This window comes from Haliotis asinina, chromosome 5 (genome assembly GCF_037392515.1).
Source record: "Haliotis asinina isolate JCU_RB_2024 chromosome 5, JCU_Hal_asi_v2, whole genome shotgun sequence".
In the NCBI taxonomy this organism is placed as follows: Eukaryota; Metazoa; Mollusca; class Gastropoda; order Lepetellida; family Haliotidae; genus Haliotis; species Haliotis asinina.
Genome location: NC_090284.1, coordinates 1,470,983 through 1,490,614, shown reverse-complemented (window position 1 = coordinate 1,490,614; position 19,632 = coordinate 1,470,983). Strand labels below are relative to the sequence as shown.

The following is a 19,632-nucleotide window of genomic DNA, read 5'->3' as shown; positions in this document are numbered from 1 at the left end:
GTCTCAATGTGGACTCCTCTGCTCACAAGACATGTAAACAATGCACCATAACGTTTGACATATTTCCGCCCCTCTTTGATAACGTGAGGGCCAAAGAAATCTACCCCTGTGTAGGTGAATGGTGGAGTAGGTTTGACTCGACTGGACGGCAAGTCGGCCATCTTCTGTTCACATGCTGGTACTCTCATTTTTCGACATGTAACACAGCGAGACAAAATGGTACGAACAGCAGAATTAGCTTTAATGACCCAGTACTTCTCTCTCAGTGCTGATAAGACGTGATTCCGTCCTGCATGCCCAAGTCTCAGGTGTACGTCAGTGATTATCAGTGACGTGACGGCACTTCTATATGGTAATAAAACTGGGTATTTCATCTCCTCTGGAATATCTGCTCTGCTAAGTCGACCACCGACTCTGAGTAGTCCATTGTCTGAGAAGGGGTCGAGTCTATACACTGAGCTACTCTTGAGTACTCGGCCTCGTTTGCTACTCGAGTCTATTTCCTTGTCGAAATGCTGCAACTGAATGAACTTGAGAATAGCATTCTCTGCTCTATCTAGTTCCTGTACTGTGAAAGGTTGATTGAATCTTCTACAAGAAGACCTGTTACCTTGCCTTGTCTGTCTTCGACTTTGAAGAATGTCAAATAGTCTGTGATATATCACTACTGCTCGCTTCAACCGATACCAGCTAGAGTAATGATTCATCAGTTGACACATGGTATCCTGGGAATCCTTTGATAGTGTTTCTGTCACAGCGGCTACTTCTTCAAAAGTACCATCTATCATAACAGCTGGCTGTTGTAAGGACCACTCTGACTCAGGTTTCATAAGAAACGTGGGACCTTTGAGCCAGTCATGGCACTCAATCAGCTTTGAAGGAGTCACGCCTCGAGATGCAATATCTGCAGGGTTTGTTTTAGAATCAATGTACTTCCACTGATCAGGCTCTGAAAAGTCTCTGATGACTTTCACACGGTTGGCAACAAAGATTGGGAACCTTTTCTGTTCACTGTTAATATAATGTAGAACAGTTGTTGAGTCAGTGTAGTAAGTTACACTGTCAGGTTTGGTGTCAAGCTGGAGTTGACCAATGTGCACTGCTACAGTGGCAGCTGTTAATTCTAAGCGAGGAATGGAGACTGTTTTAACTGGTGCAAGTCTGGATTTTCCCATAAGAAACGCTGTATGAATGTTGTCTTTATCATCACAAAGGCGCAGATATGCTACACATCCATACCCGATGGTACTTGCATCCGAAAACACATGAAGCTGTGTGGACACGACATTTCCAAACACAGCCGGTTTCAGACATCTTTCCATCCTCAATACGTTCAGGCACTGTAGCTCTCCTAGCCATTCCTTCCAGATGAGTTTCTGTTCTGCTGGTATTTCATCATCCCATCCAAGCTGCTTGTTTGTACATAGATCTTGTAAGACTTTCTTAGCTGGCAGCATGACAGGAGCCACAATACCTAAAGGGTCATATAATGAAGACATTGTTGAAAGTAGTCCTCTCCGAGTAAACGGTTTTTCTTTCAAGTCAACTGTGAACCCGAACATATCTGTACTGATATGCCACTGCATTCCAAGCGCTCTTTCGATGAGCAAATCGTAATTCATGTCATGAGTTTGAACATGTTTTGAGCGATGCTCTGATGGAATCAAATTGAGAACATCTCTGTTATTAGATGTGAACTTGGTCAGCTGAAATCCACCTTCTTCACATGCAGATTTCAACTTGTCTACTAATTTTACTGCAGTTTCCTCAGTGCTGACTGATTTGAGGCAATCATCAACATAGAAATTGTTCCGAATAGTGTCAGCAACAGGGAGTCCATAAACCTTTTCTGCTCTGTCAGCTACAGCCCTCAAAACAAAGTTAGAAATACTAGGTGAGGACACTGCTCCAAAGATATGAACTGTCATGCTGTATTCTTGTAAGTCTGCACTTAAATCGCCATTAGGCCACCACAAAAACCTCAGGAGATCATGCTGGTGAGGCGGAACCTTTACTTGGTAGAACATGGCTTCGATATCAGCCATGAATGCTATACGCTCTGTTCTAAATCTGGTCAGCACTCCAATCAATGAATTGGTGAGATCTGGTCCTTGCAGGAGCATATCATTTAGTGATGTTCCATCATACTTGGCACTACAGTCAAATACTACACGTATCTTCGTCGGCTTCTTTGGATGGTAAATGCCATGATGGGGTAGATACCTCACCTTTCCTGACTCTACTGTCAATTTATCGTTGGGTATCTTATAGGCATAGCCTTTCAAGATAAGATTTTCCATAAATGCTGTGTAGTCCCGACGATATTGCTCGTTCTGAACCATTTTCTTCTTCTGCCACTTTGCTCTCCTTTCAGCTTGTTCTCTGTTATTGGCGAAAGTTGCTTTTGGATCTTTAAGGGGCAGTGGTAGCTCATAATGGCCATCGACTTGCTTCATGTTGGTCTTTGCAATCTCAATGAACTTCTGATCCTCTCTTGAGTAACCTTGTTCACCAGGTACTGTTCCAATGTCACGCTCACTAAAATCCATTTCAAACATCTTCAGAATGGCATCTCGAGTCGGGTATTCCTGGACTGCATGTATTTCTTGGAAAATTGCACGATTGCAGGTAAGGGAGTTGTCAGAAGGGTTGTATTTAATATGGAGTGGTCCACTGACTGTCCATCCGTGTTTATATCGTACAGCAAAGGGACCATTACCTTGTGATGGAATGACTTCCTGTGGCTGCATGGCAAGAGGGCAGTTGCTTCCAATTAGCAATCCAATATCAAGATCAGGCTGGTACTGTGGTAGCTTGTTTGCCATATCACTAAGATGAGGAAATGTCAACAAAACATCAGGATTAGGTATCTGACTGTGACCAACTGGTATCTCTTCCTTAGTAAATGTCCGTGGTAACAAGATTGCATTTTCCTCAGTTATATCTGATATGATGAGATCCTCCACTGCTGAGGTTCTTACCTCACTAACGCCATGCATTGTTCGAAGCTTTAACATTGATTTGGTAGATTTTGCTCCAAGTTCATGTTTCAGATCTTCTGTGATGAAACAACCAGTACTTCCATTGTCCAACAACGCATATGTCTTTACTGATTTCTCGTTACCTCTCTGTTGTACAATAACAGGGATGATAGGTTGCAGCACTGTATCCACTATGTCTGATTTTGTATAATTGCAAGATGTGTTGACAGAATCAGCAATATCATGTCCACCTGCCTTTGGCATGTCGCTACCTGTGTCTGTTAATCCCTCTTGTCTAGTCCGTACAGGATGAAAGTCATCATCGTGTAAAGCTGTTGGATGGCACTTCCCGCAACGTTTACAGGTCCGTTTCTTCATACAACCTTTAACAGCATGGTTGTAACCATAGCAACCATAACACATTTTATTGTCCCTAAGATAAGCTCGCTTATCTATTAATGACTTTCGTGCAAATTGTTTGCAGTCATCCATATCATGTTGTTCTTTGCAGAAGTAACAGGCAAGCCTTTTGCCTTTATTGTGACGTTCTAACGGATCCGGATAGTTGCTGCTTGTCACAATACTGTTTGACTTTAGTTTATGAACAATCTGTTTGTTTCTTGTGGAATCTTTGTCTTGCCTTCGTAATTGGACTTCATTTTTAGACATTGCATCCTTACTGTAAACCGGTTCGTTGGCAGACTTTGAGGCAAACTCAATGAACTGTACAAGATCCTCAAAGGCAATAACCTTATACCTTTGAAGCCGAGCTTTAGTGACATGATCTCGCCATTTATTCTGCAGATATATAGGCAGCTTCAGAACAACAGCTTGCATGTTTGGAGCATGATTCAGCACATTCATGTGGGACATACTCTTCATTACATGGAGGCATTTGATGAGGAAGTAGGAAAACTGCTTTAGGCCATGTGAGTCGTCGTATCTGATTTCTGGCCATGCAAGAACTTTGTTGACATAAGCTGTTGATACTGTGTAAGGATTTCCATATTCTGTGATCAACAGATCTCTGGCCTTTTGATAACCATCAGCGGAATTCATGTGCAGACAACCTGCTATCAAATCTTTGGGTTCTCCTTCAAGCTGTTGATCAAGATAATACAACCTATCTGTATTATTGGTAGTATGGGGAACAACGCGTGCATCAAATGACATCATGAACGTACTAAATGCCATAGGATCACCTTTAAATGTTGGTACCTTTGGTTGTGGCAGAAGCATCGATGTGGCCATCTGCCTATGCATTTGAAGAATTAGTTCATGCTGTCTTTGCATAGATGAAGATGGAGTATGAGCAGACATCGTGGCATCCTCAGGTGTGACTAAGTATGAAGGCTTAAAGTCCTTAGCATTAGGATTCATCTGACGAGCCAAAACATCAGCTTGGTTAATACCATCCTCACCTAGAATATTGACTTGTGGTCCACCATTACCTGGATTATCACGTACGGAATGATGAACATCAGGGATAGTAGCATTACGAGCCATATCAACCTCAACGCCAAAGCCACCTGACACCTCATGTACACGTGGTTTAACATCAGATTCATCTGAAAATCCAAGGACCTTGGGCTTTACATTAAATTCATCTAGAATTCTAGGGACATTGGGTTTAACATCAGAAATTGACTCAGGGGTGTATATGTGCCTCAGGGGGGCTACATCTTCCACATCAGCATATGCCCTTTCTCTGGCTCGCATTTTGGCAATTTCAATGTCAAGTGTAAGTTCCTGGATTTTCTTAGATTGTTCTAGCAAAGATTTCTCAGCATACAGTTCTGCTAACCTTGCTCGTTCCTTTGCATAGGCAGATCTAGTTGAACGCATGGAGTTCCGAGATGACTGCGAGTTCCTACGAGAAACATTATCTGTGATGTCCAGTTGATTCTCCACCCGTTTCATCCATTGTTCTACCTCATTTCGGAAATGCAATATTGAAATTTCCTTTTCTTCATGTCTCTTATTCTCAACATCTCTTGTCTGCTGTGAAACAATCTCATCGTAATATGAAGTGAAACTTTTTTCATACTGTTGGCACAATTCAGTAAAGTCAACATAGCTAAATTTCACTAAATGTAAACTTTCACTAGTATTACTTAACATTAACCTATAAAGTTCATTTCTCTTCCTTGTGATAGCTCCAAGAATACCTGATTGTCTATTCTTTAACATTCGAAGTCGTTCGGCTTGTCCCTTTTCAGTTTGTGTCCTAGTACGAACTGACCTTGTATTTTCAGCATCAACACTTGACCCCAGCTGCTGTTCACTATCAGGAAACTGCTGGCCCTGTGTTGTATCCGATGTGCTACTCGTCTCTGTTGCTTCATCGTTCCCTTCTGTTACAGGCTGTTGATCCGTTTCTGTTACAGGCTGTTGATCCGTTTCTGTTACAGGCTGTTGATCCGTTTCTGTAACAGGCTGGTCATCTGTTCCTGCAACACTACACTCAGCCAAGTATCTGGATAAAGAATCCTGAGAAGCCATATTACATTCAGCACATAATATAGTCAACAATGTTCCAAGGTTGCTTTCAGTTTCCAGTTTAAACACACGCAACTATGTAGTATTGAGAGCCTCCAGTAGTCTTCATTTGTATGAAGATTTTTTCTGAACTAATGTTGTGGCAAGAATCACATTGGGCTGAAACACTCTCACCAAAGTTTATTTTCATTTATCGCCGTTGTAGCATACGTTCAACCGTTGTAAAACAGTGGACGAGAGGTTCAGAAAAACTACAAAAAAAAGAAACGAAATACCTTTTGAGTAAACAATACAACTCAACCTAATGAAATGTACATGTATTCAAATCGTTAATTTCAAAATAAGCAAATAAGCAATTACGTTTAATAAGTTTTCTGGTATCTCGTTTGGACATAGAAGCAAGAAAAATTGAAGACGTTACTCACATCTGTGTTCTGCCTTGACTCGGTGTGTTTCGCTCGCAACATGGAGGCCTTCTGACTGCCTGAGCCCATGTGCTTCTGATCATGTGATCAGATTGCCAGGATGTAAATTGTTACAAATATGAAAAAGTTTAGTCAGCAACCTGGATTCGAACCTATAACCTGCGTGTTTCTAAATGGTTAGTGTAATAATTCAGTTAACAATCCTTTACACCACAGGCAGTTGCACAGATGTGTTGACAATTTTAAATATTAAAATAAACCTTTACTTCTTTACTTAAATCAAGTTGAGTGTTCAGTGTTCTGCACGTACAGTATGTATGTATGTATGTATGTATGTATGTATGTATGTATGTATGTATGTATGTATGTATGTATGTATGTATGTATGTATGTATGTATGTATGTATGTATGTATGTATGTATGCATGTATGCATGTATGCATGTATTCGCCATTGTATCCCGCTATGTATTAGATTCTGCCCTACCCAACCTCACTGCAGAAATTCTGCAGATGCTCTTTAAGTCTGCTATCAGTTCCTTTGTACGTCATATCATTCATCCTCAATACGATGTGCCGTCATGAGTGGGTCGATCATGAACATGCAGTAAAGCTGTGGATATGCCTTACAGTGTCTGATATGATACAGGTGGACATACCGACTATATACCGTAGGATAGTTTACACGTTGACAGTTTACAGTGTCTGATATGCTACTGGTGGACATACCGACTATATACCGTAGGATAGTTTACACGTTGACAGTTTACAGCGTCTGATATGCTACTGGTGGACATACCGACTATATACCGTAGGATAGTTTACACGTTGATAGTTTACGTATATGATAAAAACCTTGACTGACGAACATTTTGATAGTCTGCATTGAGTGTGAGTTTGCGAGTCGAAAGATTTTTCGATGGAAACAAAACCCAGAAACTAATTTCTAGGAAAATGCGATAATATTCGGACTGGGTGAGTTTATAGATTAGAAATGCCAAATATCGCGCGTTACGTCCCCAGATATACAGGTTTCAGTAGTCAAGTCACACCAGTGAGAACCGGGATCCTGGTTACAGTTATGGACGTCTGGTGATAAGGACTCCACTCCCGACATAGAAGTGTACGTCCCTATCTCTTATCACGAAGTTATAACATAACACTGTGTCAGTCACTTGAAGTCGGCTCTGATGGACATATTAACTTTACTATTCCTGGGTCAGCTGACCACGTTGTCGTCAGGCTTCCTTCTGGGTAGGTACATGCATTTGTATACTTCTGTCACACAGACACGCTGGCTACCCATATTTGTTGCCATGGATTCGTTTCAGTAAGCATTGTGGCATAATGGACAGAGACCAGCTCGTAATGGGCGACACTGTGAGCCTGCAGGTGGTATGGAGTGTAGATAGACAACAATGCCATTGGGGCTGTAAAACTAACTTGTTGACAGATACTGAGGTACATCCTAGATGCATGCACTTTCCTGACATACACTGTACTAACACATAGTTTCACATTTCTAGAGTGTTTCGGGAACGAAGTGAAGTGTGGTGGGTCAGGACGATGTGTGCCTCACGCCAAGGTCTGCGATGGCAACAACGACTGTGCAAATGGCGAGGACGAGCGTGGTTGTTCAATGACCGGTGGGTAAGATTCCTAGATGGCCTGTAGACAAGCTAATATTCTTCTATGATGAACATGATTACCATTTTGTGGCTCCTGTTCGTGTTTAAAAGGTTAAGGGTAAGTATGGACCCTTTGGTCTACAGGGAACGTAATAAAAATATTTGAAGAAGCTGAAAAACGTCATCATCATAGGTGAACGGAGTGTCAGCTCAACTTTCTTCTGTACGAAAGTACGTAAGATATCTGTTAAACAAGATCATGTTTCCGACTTCAAGCAGCAAGTTTTTGGCTAGGCTAGCACCATATATGCTGTTCTCTAAGTTATCATAAAGAAAACGTGTGATGAATAATTTTCTTTACTTCGTAGAACAATGTAAGAACGTTTTGGACATCCCTATTTCTATTACCAAGTCCTGTCTCCTTTCAGACATATTGCAGAAGACCGAGGAGTGTAGTATCTGTGAAAACATCGTGGACATATGGAGCTAGTGGTTTCTTTGTTGCATGTTGAATCCACCTTAGTTTTGTCTCTGTACATATTGCTTAAGCTATAGGTAGAATTTATGCACAGTAGGACCGATAGATAACAGTGTTAGAACTGTGTGCAGAGTCTGTTACCCCGGCACCTTGCAGCTGTAGATTGTGTCGTCGACTGCCTTGGTTCAAAGGTAATATCGGGGTGCAGTTGTGGATTTGTGTGTATAATGACTGCCTTTCTTCACCAGCAATATCGGGGTGCAGCTGTGGATTGTGTGTATAATGACTGCCTTTCTTCACCAGCAATATCGGGTAGCAGCTGTGGATTGTGTGTATAATGACTGCCTTTCTTCACCAGCAATATCGGGTAGCAGATGTGGATTGTGTGTATAATGACTGCTTTTCTTCACCAGTAATATCGGATAGCAGCTGTGGATTGTGTGTATAATGACTGCCTTTCTTCACCAGCAATATCGGGTAGCAGCTGTGGATTGTGTGTATAATGACTGCCTTTCTTCACCAGCAATATCGGGTAGCAGCTGTGGATTGTGTGTATAATGACTGCCTTTCTTCACCAGCAATATCGGGGTGCAGCTGTGGATTGTGTGTATAATGACTGCTTTTCTTCACCAGCAATATCGGGTAGCAGCTGTGGATTGTGTGTATAATGACTGCCTTTCTTCACCAGCAATATCGGGGTGCAGCTGTGGATTGTGTGTATAATGACTGCCTTTCTTCACCAGCAATATCGGGGTGCAGCTGTGGATTGTGTGTATAATGACTGCTTTTCTTCACCAGCAATATCGGGTAGCAGCTGTGGATTGTGTGTATAATGACTGCCTTTCTTCACCAGCAATATCGGGGTGCAGCTGTGGATTGTGTGTATAATGACTGCCTTTCTTCACCAGCAATATCGGGATGCGGAGACCCAGGTATATACGAGACCCCTCACGGCTTCCTGCACAGCATCAACTACCCAGCTGCATACAACAACAACATCGATTGTTGGTGGGATTTGTACACTCCGAACGACTCTGTGAGTTACACGACAATGGAACAACCGCTTCTCCTTCTCGTATTGTCGCCATGGAACTGTGCATGACCATAACAGCTAACTCCACAAGATAACATATTCCCGTATTTATAATGTCGAAGGCTGATAAAAAAACAAATAGGAAATCTCGCTTGACCAACTTAGACATTGATATTTGGTGTGTAAACATATTTGCACACATGAGTGCGATAGTGGGATGTAATAGACACGTGCTTGACTAACTCGTTTGTGTGATAGTGGGGTGTAATAGACATATGATTGACTAACGCTGTAAAATGTAGTTTATCATTGGTTTTAAATGACAGTTACTTAATTCCTTGACTAAAGTATTAATGTTGTACACGTGTGTGTATGTATGTATGTGTGTGTGTGTGTGTGTGCGCGCGCGCGCGCGCGTGTGTGTGTGTGTGAGTGATATCTGCTGTGTAAATACAGACACTTGGCTAATATTGTACACATGTAAGAGAGTATTCGAGTGTAAGGGATGTTTGCTTTAAGTGATATTGTACCTGTGTATGACAGCTTGGTGGAAGAGACATAGATAACTAACATGGCGCCCATGCTGATGAATGTGTGGTGTAATGCGCGCACATTTCATTGATACTACACACCTCTAACTAATGAAAGTATACATTTCTTCATGTTTGATTGTCTTTCTCGTAGGATCTGGAATTATTCTTCACCGGCGTCTTCAGCATTGAACCTGATCTCCATGGATACTGTCGCTATGACTACGTGACCATACGTGACGTCACAAACAATAAAGAGCTAGGTAATAGTGGCAATGTCACCGACGCATTTGTTTGAAGCGCCAGTCAATCTAACAAACCGAGGTTGAACAAGACATTATCATGACTGCATTCATCCTATTTCCACCAACCGAACAGAACACATTACATATTTATTGCTATTGGGAAATGAATACTTGCACATATTTACTAAGACAACAATATGCTTTAATCTAAACATCCCAGGTCAGTTCTGCGGAGACACCCGACCCCGCAACATCACCGCAGACGGAAAGCACGTGCGAGTACAGTTTCACAGTGACAAGTCTCATAACTTCCCAGGGTTCCAACTTGGGTGGCAACGCATTCAGTCAGGTGAGATGTCGTTTACATATTCAGTGTTGTTTGAAGTGAATACTGATACGAGTGGAAAAATGCATCCATGTAACGATGTGGATCTGAATGACATCACACAAAGAATATAATGGAAAGTTCATGATTCCTTTCAAAATTATTAAAGATGTGTGACAACAACTCTATGAAAATGCTGGTGTGTGGCCCTGTGCACAGGTCTCAGGTCTCAGGTCTCAGGTCTCAAATCGGTTGATGTTAGGCAACGCTGGCCGCACAGAGTCATTGAATAAGTAGCCGTGTTTGGCAGCTTGACTCTGAGTTTGGAGGACTTCAGTCCTGTCCCACACCGAATCACATGTGATATATGTGGTCTCACCTTAGTTTGTTAAAAATTGCCGCTCTTCACTCAGCACGATGTGGGTACCCGGTGAACTATGCCATGTGACTGCTAACCGTCTAGCGCATCACATGCAGTATATGTTAACCAAGGTAATTATGCGTTAGGGCCTTCAGCATGTGGATATGTGTGCATCATAGATATGCACTATTAAAAGTCCTGACACAAACAGCGTAGTGTGATCGGTATATTTCATCGCCTTCACCATTCATACAGTTGGAACAACTATCCCGACAGTGGACATCATACAACCTGCGGGGTATGGCAACACGTCGTCATGTGCTCATGACGTCGTCCTTACCTCACACTCTGGTTACATCCTCTCTCCCGACTTCAACCTCAACCACAACTACCCACCAGAACTGCACTGCGCCTGGACTATCACTGGTGAACAGGGAGCATTCATTGTGCTAGACTTCATGTTCTTTGAAGTGGAGTTCACCGATCGCTGCAAAGCCGATGCCGTAACAGTGTATGACGGTGCTGACGACAACAGCACCGTCATCAGCGTACTCTGCGGGAAGACGCTGCCGGGAGAACTACTCTCCTCCTCTAATCACCTTCATGTTACTTTCACAACGGACAAGGGCATTGAAGGTCATGGATTCAAGATAAAATACACTGTCATCGGAAAGGGTAAGCTATGTTTCTTGAGTACATCAATAGGGGCACCTTAATTTACTCATTATAAGCATAAACAGTGATAACACAATGTTTGGTGAGCATGAATGAAAAGTTCATATCACACACTCCTACTCACACGCTCCTACTCACACGCTCCTACTCACACGCTCCTACTCACACCCTCCTACTCACGCCCTTCTACTCACACACTCCTACTCACACACTCCTACTCACACGCTCCTACTCACACGCTCCTACTCACACGCTCCTACTCACACGCTCCTACTCACACACTCCTACTCACACACTCCTCACACGCTCCTACTCACACACTCCTACTCACACACTCCTACTCACACACTCCTACTCACACACTCCTACTCACACACTCCTACTCACATTCAGTTGTATTGCAACATAGTATTTCGGTTACGATGTTTTAGATGACTTTAGTTGCACCTGGGTAAATATCTGAGGAAATGCCACTCCGTCAATAAAGAGCCTTCAGCTAGCTCAGATATACGATGTACTGTCGGACTTTCAGACACAACAACGTCCCCCGTACCCACGACACCACCGCCTGGATGTAGGGGCACAACGTTGTCCGTCACAGGCAGTCAGAGCGGAGTTCTTACGTCACCCTGGTTCGATGGTGCACAGTCCTACGTCCCCCATCTTGACTGCAGCTGGGTGATAGAAGCAGCCCCGGGCAAGGTGGTCACCATGCACTTTAACCAATTCGAGGTGGAATTCTCAGCAAACTGCAGTTATGATGCCCTGGTTTTATACGACGGAAATAACACAACCTCCAGTATACTGGGTAGTTTGTGTGGGATCCGCAAACCACATGATCTGACGTCTAGCGGAAGTGACGTATTGCTGACCTTCAAATCAGACGATGCTGTTGGCGGAGTAGGATTCAATATCACTTATATTGTCCATGATCCTACACGTAAGTTCACTTTAATGTGCTGGTTTATATCATACTCACATGGGTTATCGTTATCCTAAGGTTGGATACTGAATAGAAATGAACGTCGGCATATCAGGGCGAATAGATCCACGTTGCAGACGAGACTTAAAGTCCTCTAGTCAAAAGATCAAATGTTAGAACCACCGACCACACGTTCTATGTCTTGACTGTACTTTAAAATTTTTATAATACGAAATAATCCTGGACCGTGTTGTATGTGCAGCGCCTAATGCGAGCGGCCTCCATTACTTCCATTTTGCTTAAGCACCATCTGTGAGTTGATATGGACTTAGATGTGACTTGTATCATCCCTCCTTGGTCACAGCAACGTGTTCCGGTTTTACCTGCTCCGACGGCGCATGCGTCTCCAACTCCGTGGTCTGTGACAGCAAGTCGGACTGCAGCGATGGAAGCGAGGAGCTCGTGTGCGGTGAGCGAGTAAAACACACAACAACAACAAATTGCAAAGAGACGCAAAACATCCTTTTGCTGGAATTTCTGTTCTTCCTGTCAACACCTCAAACGTCCTGGTCAATGCTGACCACGGTGATTCACCCGTGTGTTGAAAGGGAAAGTAACGTACTCATTAATGTTAGTAGATGGTGAGACATTGACACATTGTAAAACTTTTACAGCGAACAGTCTCACCTGCGGGCGGCCAGTTGTCTCCCCTGATTTGGATTCCCACCGTATCGTGGGCGGGAAGGCGGCGGTTGCGGGAAGTTGGCCGTGGCAGACGTCGCTGCAGGAGACGGGCGTTCATCAGTGTGGTGGAAGTATTATCCACCCTATGTGGGTCCTCACGGCGGCCCACTGTTTCCAAAAGTACGAACGTGAATCCTGGTGATATACATTATACAGAAATGCATCCCTTTGTTCGTCCGATGATCGATCCATGATTGTCGGATGGAGTAACAGATTCCTCCTGGAATGACTCAGGTGTTTCTTCTACAACAAGTTACTAACTTGATAATTATATGAAAAGAGACGCTCTCAGATCTCACATAAGCCCATTTCGTATTCCCTAATTTCGTAATTCATTTTACCTCCTTGTGACATAACTGGTCCACTGTCAACGCTCTGCTGTTTTAAACTTAAAACGGCCACCATTACACAACATATCCCTCCAATAAGGATGGAACAGGAAACTAGTATCTTTCGTTTATTGGCGACCTAGCTTCATATAGTAGCGACTATAGTATTGGAGCTCCAAATACTGGCGCCCTATTACTGACCCTGTCTGTCCTAGCGCAGAAACAAAACAGTAATACCCCCATTATTGAAATACAGAAACAAAAGCTCAGTGTATTCACCCATTCATTACTTGTCAAACGTCACTCTAGCACTGTCACGTTCCACAGCAAAGTGTACCGATTTAGCAGCAGTACAACGGGGAACACAACGCATGGACTTTACATTTTGTACCTTTGCACTGAATCGAACCCGCACCGCGGGCACCATAACCACTAGGCTACCTTAATTACGTCTATGGGCGGTCAGTTAGCCTAGTTGTGATAGTGCCTGCGGCACGGGTTCGATTCCCAAGTCAACACAACCCACTGATCTGCAGTTGCATACAAATTGATACATTGCATACAAGTTGCACTGTAACCGCCGTCATGTTTTTTCAAAACGATATGAATTTCTTTTTTAAAAAATTTAAGATGTTAAGCAATCAACATATTATTTACTCATCTCAATGACTTACTTTTGGTCAAGTCTATCTGGACAACGGGCCCGTTCAAATAAAAAGCGGTTTCAAGCAATCCCCAAGCGAACAAGACTCCCCCAATGCATTCTCCTCCTGTGGAGTGGTGGACGTTAGTTTGCCTAGCCTTATATGTATGCTAAACCAGACTGTGTCATTGATTACATGGTTCTTATACCCCTAAAAGCGAAATCGGCGCAAGAATTTCTTCATCGGAATAACAGTCCCATAAATTATGTTGCCCTTGTATTGCTTAATCGACTTAAGGGCCTCGGACTCAATCAGCCGCGCGAATATTGGCGAGTCTTCGGAGTTTATTCCTTACATATACCACACGCCATGGACGGTAGAACACCTTCTCCACTGTATAGCAACTCCTATCTGTATTGTAGCCCGGATGACGCAAGTGAGTGGACAGCGGTTGCCGGGAGACAGCGACTCCTAGGCAACGAGTCTACAGAACAGATTCGCCAAGTGGAGGCTATTTACGTCAACGACGACTACGACGTGTACACCTCAGTCGCAGACATCGCCCTCGTCAAACTGGACTCACCATTCAAAATGACGTCCCACGTGCAGCCCGCGTGCCTTCCACTGCAAGCAGCACGTGCTGGGGCCGTATGCTACGTCACTGGGTGGGGAGAAACACGAAGTAAGTTGCCGTGGTAACGTCACTCACCCACTGAATAAATGTCAGGCTTCGTACCCGATGTAGGAATGTTGATCTACTCGTTACTGATTCGTCTGGTCCAGACACTTTCCCTTGAGAGTAGTCTAGGTGGCGTTAGATGTATTGCAGTAGGCCTGTCAGCAGCTATATGTACTCTCACATCAGCCTGTTGTCTGTCACGTCATTCGTCGTATCTCTCTTGGTCGACAGTACCATCTGACATGTCGACTTGACATGCTGTCATATCAGGGAGCCGCCTGATCTCAAATGGGCCTCCTGATCGCTCTATTTCAAAAGTGTTCATCTTGAGAGTAGTCGTATATGGCTGAGACAGGGTCATGACGATGGTGCCCTACATGTGACACCGTGCATGTCGGTCCACTCTCACTGGTATGTTCACCTCCAGACACGTGCTGTGAGAACGAGCTGAAGCAGGCCGCCGTCCCGGTGTTACCGACGTCCACGTGCAACAGAAATGACTGGTACCACAATGAGATCTACGACGACATGTTCTGCGCCGGTTACACACAGGGCGGTACCGATGCCTGTCACGTAAGATCCACATAGCTACCGTTCACAGCTAGCCACACAGCTGCATGGTACGATGCAGTACGCGAAAGAGCCCCGATCCCAGTAGCTAGTAAAAATCCAATCGGGCCAGTATTTACTAAAGAATTTTCATGGGATCGCTTTTTGAATATATCACTCTCTCTTACTTGTTTAGTTATAATACACTTTCAAATCATGATAAATATTCGATTTGTTACAGTTCTGAAATATTTTGCACAGTTTCTACATTAGAATTTCTGAATGGAGAATTGATTTGTGGGCTGGTAACTTGGTGGGGGGGGGGGGGGTTGGAGGGGGGGAGTGATGGGACAATATCTACGGGGATTCAATCAAGATGACGAATTACTGTCTGTTGTGATGGTTTTCAGGGGGATTCTGGAAGACCTCTGGTGTCTTACCTGGCCAGCAGGTTAGGCCCCTTGCATTGTCTGTTGTGATGTTTTTCAGGGGGATTCTGGGGGACCTCTAGTGAGGTACGAGGCCGGCAGGTTTGGCCCCTTGCACTGTCTGTTGTGATGTTTTTCAGGGGGATTCTGGGGGACCTCTAGTGAGGTACGTGGCCGGCAGGTGGCAGCAGGAGGGGATCACATCGTGGGGGGCCGGCTGTGCAGGTATGTCTGCTAACTGTTCTGATGTCCACAGTGCAATTGACCCTTCAGTCCCGGTCTACTTGTGATAGTTTACAGTACCGATATGAGGTCACTGTCACGCTCAGGTGCATTGTTCTAACAACGCTTGACGTATTTCACCAGGTTACTCTGTTGCAGACCCGAAGAACCCTGGTGTGTATGTCCGGGTGTACAACTACACCAGGTGGATCCAGGAGACGATAGCCGCTCATGTCCCCAGCTGATGTCCGGCCAGTAAATAACTGACGCTGACAGATGCACATGTGTAAATACTATTTATGTGAACAAGCCATACTGGAGGAAAGGAAGTCATGTGTTAATTACATTGATGACAAATGTTGTAAAGTGAGCCATTTTCGAGATATTAAGACCATTTTCTGAACGACAGACATCATTACTGATTTATTTACAAGCGAGAGTGAGTGAGTTAAAATGCATGGTCACCTTGAACGATGGGGAGGCAAACATCTTGGTGCATGCGTACTTTTAAACGTGATGTGTCGTTCACACGTCCAAACATCTGTCATATTCCCCCAGAATAGTTCCCAGAAATTGAACACAATATTCAATGGATGAAATAATTTCATCGTCTTCATCAAACACGACAGGGTCAGATGTGTTAACCAGGACACGACAGAGGCTGTACATGGGCCTATACTGAACAATTGTATGCTGGCCATATTTATGACGACCTCTATATATCCTGGGTTGATGAAGCCAAACCACAAGCAAGACTCGAACCACACCATCTAGTCGCATAATATGCTATGTTTGTGCAAACATTGTTCCTCCATTGGAAAGGTGTTCCACACGCGCATTAATGTATGGCATAATGTTCATTTCCTATTTAAATATTGATGAAAAATAACACACCGGTGGTGGCGAGTATGCATGATTTTATCTGTTTACTTGTTTGAAACATAATCGATATTTCTTTCAAAACTTATCAAACACGTCTATAAGCTATATGGTAAACTGAGAATGCCTTGTGTTTTGCCAGTAATAACCTTCCCAGGAACAAATATGTGTAGTTGTCGTTGGCTTTTAACAGAGCGGTGTGTGATTTCCTGGAGACACCGACAGCCATGGACAATACATTCGACCTGAAGTGGGCCGACAAACAAGAACTGTGTTACTTAGAATCAGAAAACAATCAGGGCGTAACTCCTCAGTTTGCAATACGCCGTTCGCTGTAGGTGAGGTGATGTCACTTACTGGAACCTACCCAGGTGTTGGATGGTCGCATTACTACCCTGTGTTGACGGTCTTCAGATAACTGACAGCATGTGGATCTGCCATATGTTGATTTTCTTAGCAACCTATAATTCCTTTCTTTGCATATATTTCACCACAGAATGACAAAGTAATATCTCTACCCAAAGAACTATTGGCAATCGAAGTTCATTTTGATAGATGGGCTAAATACACTACATCAATGGATTGAAGCAGCGCTGAGGGAGCTCTGAGATGTCGTGTTCAATGTGTTGATACGGAACTAACTGATTAATACTAACGATCTGTCATTGACCACCCTCTGGGTGACGCAAAATCAATTGTAACATTTCAAACATCGGAACTTGAGGAGCAGGAATTTCAAGCAGATCATTATAAGTACAGACGTAGCCACAAGCAGCAGGCACAGACAGCTGTGAGACGCTATACATCAAGTTTCACACTTATTCTGACACTGTTGTACAGGTGACATATATAGTCGAGCTGACCTTTTGAACATCATGCTAGAAGACAAGATACATTTGGTTGCAACTCTGCTGGCAATCGTTGACGTGGGTGTCTGTGTTGACGACTACACCCTTCACAAACAGCTATACAGTGACATCATCCAGCCCAATAACCCCAACATCCGCCCCGTTCGTAACACATCAGATGTTCTCCAAGTCTATGTTACCTTTAACCTAGTGGCAATTACGGAATTTGATGAAGTCTCCGAGGTTCTGGCTTCAACCGGCTATATGACGGTGACATGGAGAGACGATATCTTGACCTGGGACCCAGTTCTGTATGGCGGCTTGCTGAGCATGAGACCAGCGTTTGGACGTGTGTGGAAGCCGAGCATAGCAGTGCAAAATACAGTGGACAAGATGGAGCCTTTGGGCTTGGATTTCGGCATCTTAGTTCTGTACTTCAGTGGCACTCTCACCTGGTATCCTGGGGACACATTCAAAACTACTTGTAAAATGGATGTTACCAAGTTCCCCTTCGATGTTCAGACATGCTTCTTCAATGTGTTTGTTTGGGCTGACACCATCAGCACCATTGATCTCTTGCCAGTCAGCAACTCCATCGGCCTTGACATTTACAACGTGAACAGTGAGTGGGACATCACAAATACCTCGGCCACTCGACACACAGAACATGTTTTGGACCATGAGATTCCCAACCTTACCTTCTCTCTTGAGCTGACAAGGAGGCCGTCAATGAAGATCCTAACCGTGGTGATGCCTGTCCTGCTTCTCTCCCTCCTCAACGTCTTGGTGTTCCTAATCCCGGTGGAGTCAGGGGAGAAGCTGTCTTTCACCATCACCGTGCTGCTGTCATTTGCTGTATTCATGTCCTTCATTACTAACATGCTACCCCAAAGCGCAGACAGCTTGTCAGTGTTCACCCTGCTCATGGCGGGGCTGTTCCTCATGAGTTCCCTCTATGTGCTGCTGACCATCTGGATTATCAAAGTGTTCCACAGAGATTCTAGCAGGCGGCCCGTCCCTCTCTGGGTGAGTAGATTAGCGGGCGGTGAGAAGGGATGTTGTGGGAGTATCAGGATACACCCGACTGACAGACAGTCTGGGATGGCCAGATCTTCTAGTCGGGACATGGACAAGTCTAGACGTGAGATGACCTGGAAAAGAGTGAGTGAAACCATGGACATGTTTTTCTTCTGGACATTCCTCATCCTCACCGTATCAATGATGGCTGTCGCTGCGTTCAAGATATTATTTTGACACTGTGGCATAGGTACACATGCATATCACAAGGGCATGAGTAACGATACCCATCAAGAGAAAGTGGGAGGTATGGTGAAATAGTGACACGATTTATAACATCCTTGTGTTAAATATTATGTAGGTTCGCAAAATAACCAAAAACATTAGTAATAGAGCTGCAGTGAGTGTGTTTTCTTTCATTCTGTTTGTTGTTGGGTTAGAATAATGTGCATAGGTATAGGAGTAGGGCTGAATATCGTCTCAAGGCACGGTTTGTGCCCAAGTCCAAAACATGAATCTCATCTGGTGCGCTTTTCACTTACCAGCAACCAAACATGAAGAGGCCAGAGAATTTGACTCAACCCATAGTGTCCCGCTCTCAAACTTTGTATGACCTATGAATGTGGTATCAAATAGTGCCACACCAACACAAAGCCACCTCATACAACAACCCAAAGCCACATCAAACCACGCCGACACAAAGCCACCTCCAACCGCACCAACACAAAACAGGACAAAAGTTCTTTGACGTTGTTTCCGTCTCAGCCTCTGAAATGAAGAGCAAGTATCAGGACATCGAGCATATCCAGGGAAATAACACTCATTTATCACCACCCGTCATCAATATGAAACGATCCCTTTCAACCTTGAGTCGGTGGTCGACAGTCATTATTAATTTGACCACCTGCATCTCAGTAAAGCTCGTCCATTAACCAATTTGCAGGATGATCTCTGAGTTCCATGTGCCATGCCATTAAGTACAATTGTCCCTTTATAGGACAATGTAGGAATACTGATCAGCATCTGACAGTCCATCAGTAACCTATTAGGGAATTGGTCTCACGGGTGCATTCAAAGATGATTCGCTGATGTTTGTCATGGTTATTGCCATTGAATATAGAGCTAACATAAAGGATTTGTAACAGTAATTCGCACACACAATAGACTCTTTCATTACCCAAAGTGTATTTAG

The 19,632-nt window shown here is 43.8% G+C and overlaps 3 protein-coding genes across 3 annotated transcripts; 2 read left to right on the top strand and 1 right to left on the bottom strand.

Moving 5' to 3' along the window:
- Positions 1–3: 3 nt before the first annotated feature.
- On the bottom strand, positions 4–5,974 carry LOC137283300 (uncharacterized). Its single transcript, XM_067814752.1, has 4 exons — positions 5,906–5,974; positions 5,224–5,471; positions 105–4,851; positions 4–18 (listed from the first exon to the last, which is right to left on the bottom strand). The coding sequence occupies exons 1-4, from the start codon at positions 5,972–5,974 to the stop codon at positions 4–6; spliced, it is 5,079 nt and encodes a 1,692-aa protein (XP_067670853.1).
- A 986-nt stretch (positions 5,975–6,960) lies between these two features.
- LOC137284442 (ovochymase-1-like) lies at positions 6,961–16,106 on the top strand. Its single transcript, XM_067816243.1, has 13 exons — positions 6,961–7,158; positions 7,431–7,550; positions 8,919–9,046; positions 9,728–9,836; positions 10,039–10,167; positions 10,760–11,179; positions 11,712–12,119; positions 12,466–12,570; positions 12,776–12,965; positions 14,241–14,500; positions 14,925–15,070; positions 15,615–15,699; positions 15,856–16,106. The coding sequence occupies exons 1-13, from the start codon at positions 7,095–7,097 to the stop codon at positions 15,939–15,941; spliced, it is 2,250 nt and encodes a 749-aa protein (XP_067672344.1). The 5' UTR covers positions 6,961–7,094; the 3' UTR covers positions 15,942–16,106.
- Positions 16,107–17,450: 1,344 nt separating this feature from the next.
- On the top strand, positions 17,451–18,677 carry LOC137283299 (neuronal acetylcholine receptor subunit alpha-7-like). The gene has a single exon (XM_067814751.1). It carries the CDS (start codon positions 17,451–17,453, stop codon positions 18,675–18,677), a length of 1,227 nt encoding a protein of 408 aa, XP_067670852.1.
- Positions 18,678–19,632: the final 955 nt, after the last annotated feature.

Coding starts and splice junctions, on each gene's coding strand:
- LOC137283300 (XM_067814752.1), bottom strand. CDS start 5,974: ATGGGCTCAGGCAGTCAGAAGGCCTCCATGTTGCGAGCGAAACACACC. Junction 5,472..5,905: donor AGTCAAGGCAGAACACAGAT/GTGAGTAACGTC, acceptor ATGGCTTCTCAG/GATTCTTTATCCAGATACTT. Junction 4,852..5,223: donor GTTGATGCTGAAAATACAAG/GTCAGTTCGTAC, acceptor TGTTTCTCGTAG/GAACTCGCAGTCATCTCGGA.
- LOC137284442 (XM_067816243.1), top strand. CDS start 7,095: ATGGACATATTAACTTTACTATTCCTGGGTCAGCTGACCACGTTGTCG. Junction 7,159..7,430: donor GTCGTCAGGCTTCCTTCTGG/GTAGGTACATGC, acceptor TCACATTTCTAG/AGTGTTTCGGGAACGAAGTG. Junction 12,966..14,240: donor GCGGCCCACTGTTTCCAAAA/GTACGAACGTGA, acceptor TCTGTATTGTAG/CCCGGATGACGCAAGTGAGT.
- LOC137283299 (XM_067814751.1), top strand. CDS start 17,451: ATGCTAGAAGACAAGATACATTTGGTTGCAACTCTGCTGGCAATCGTT.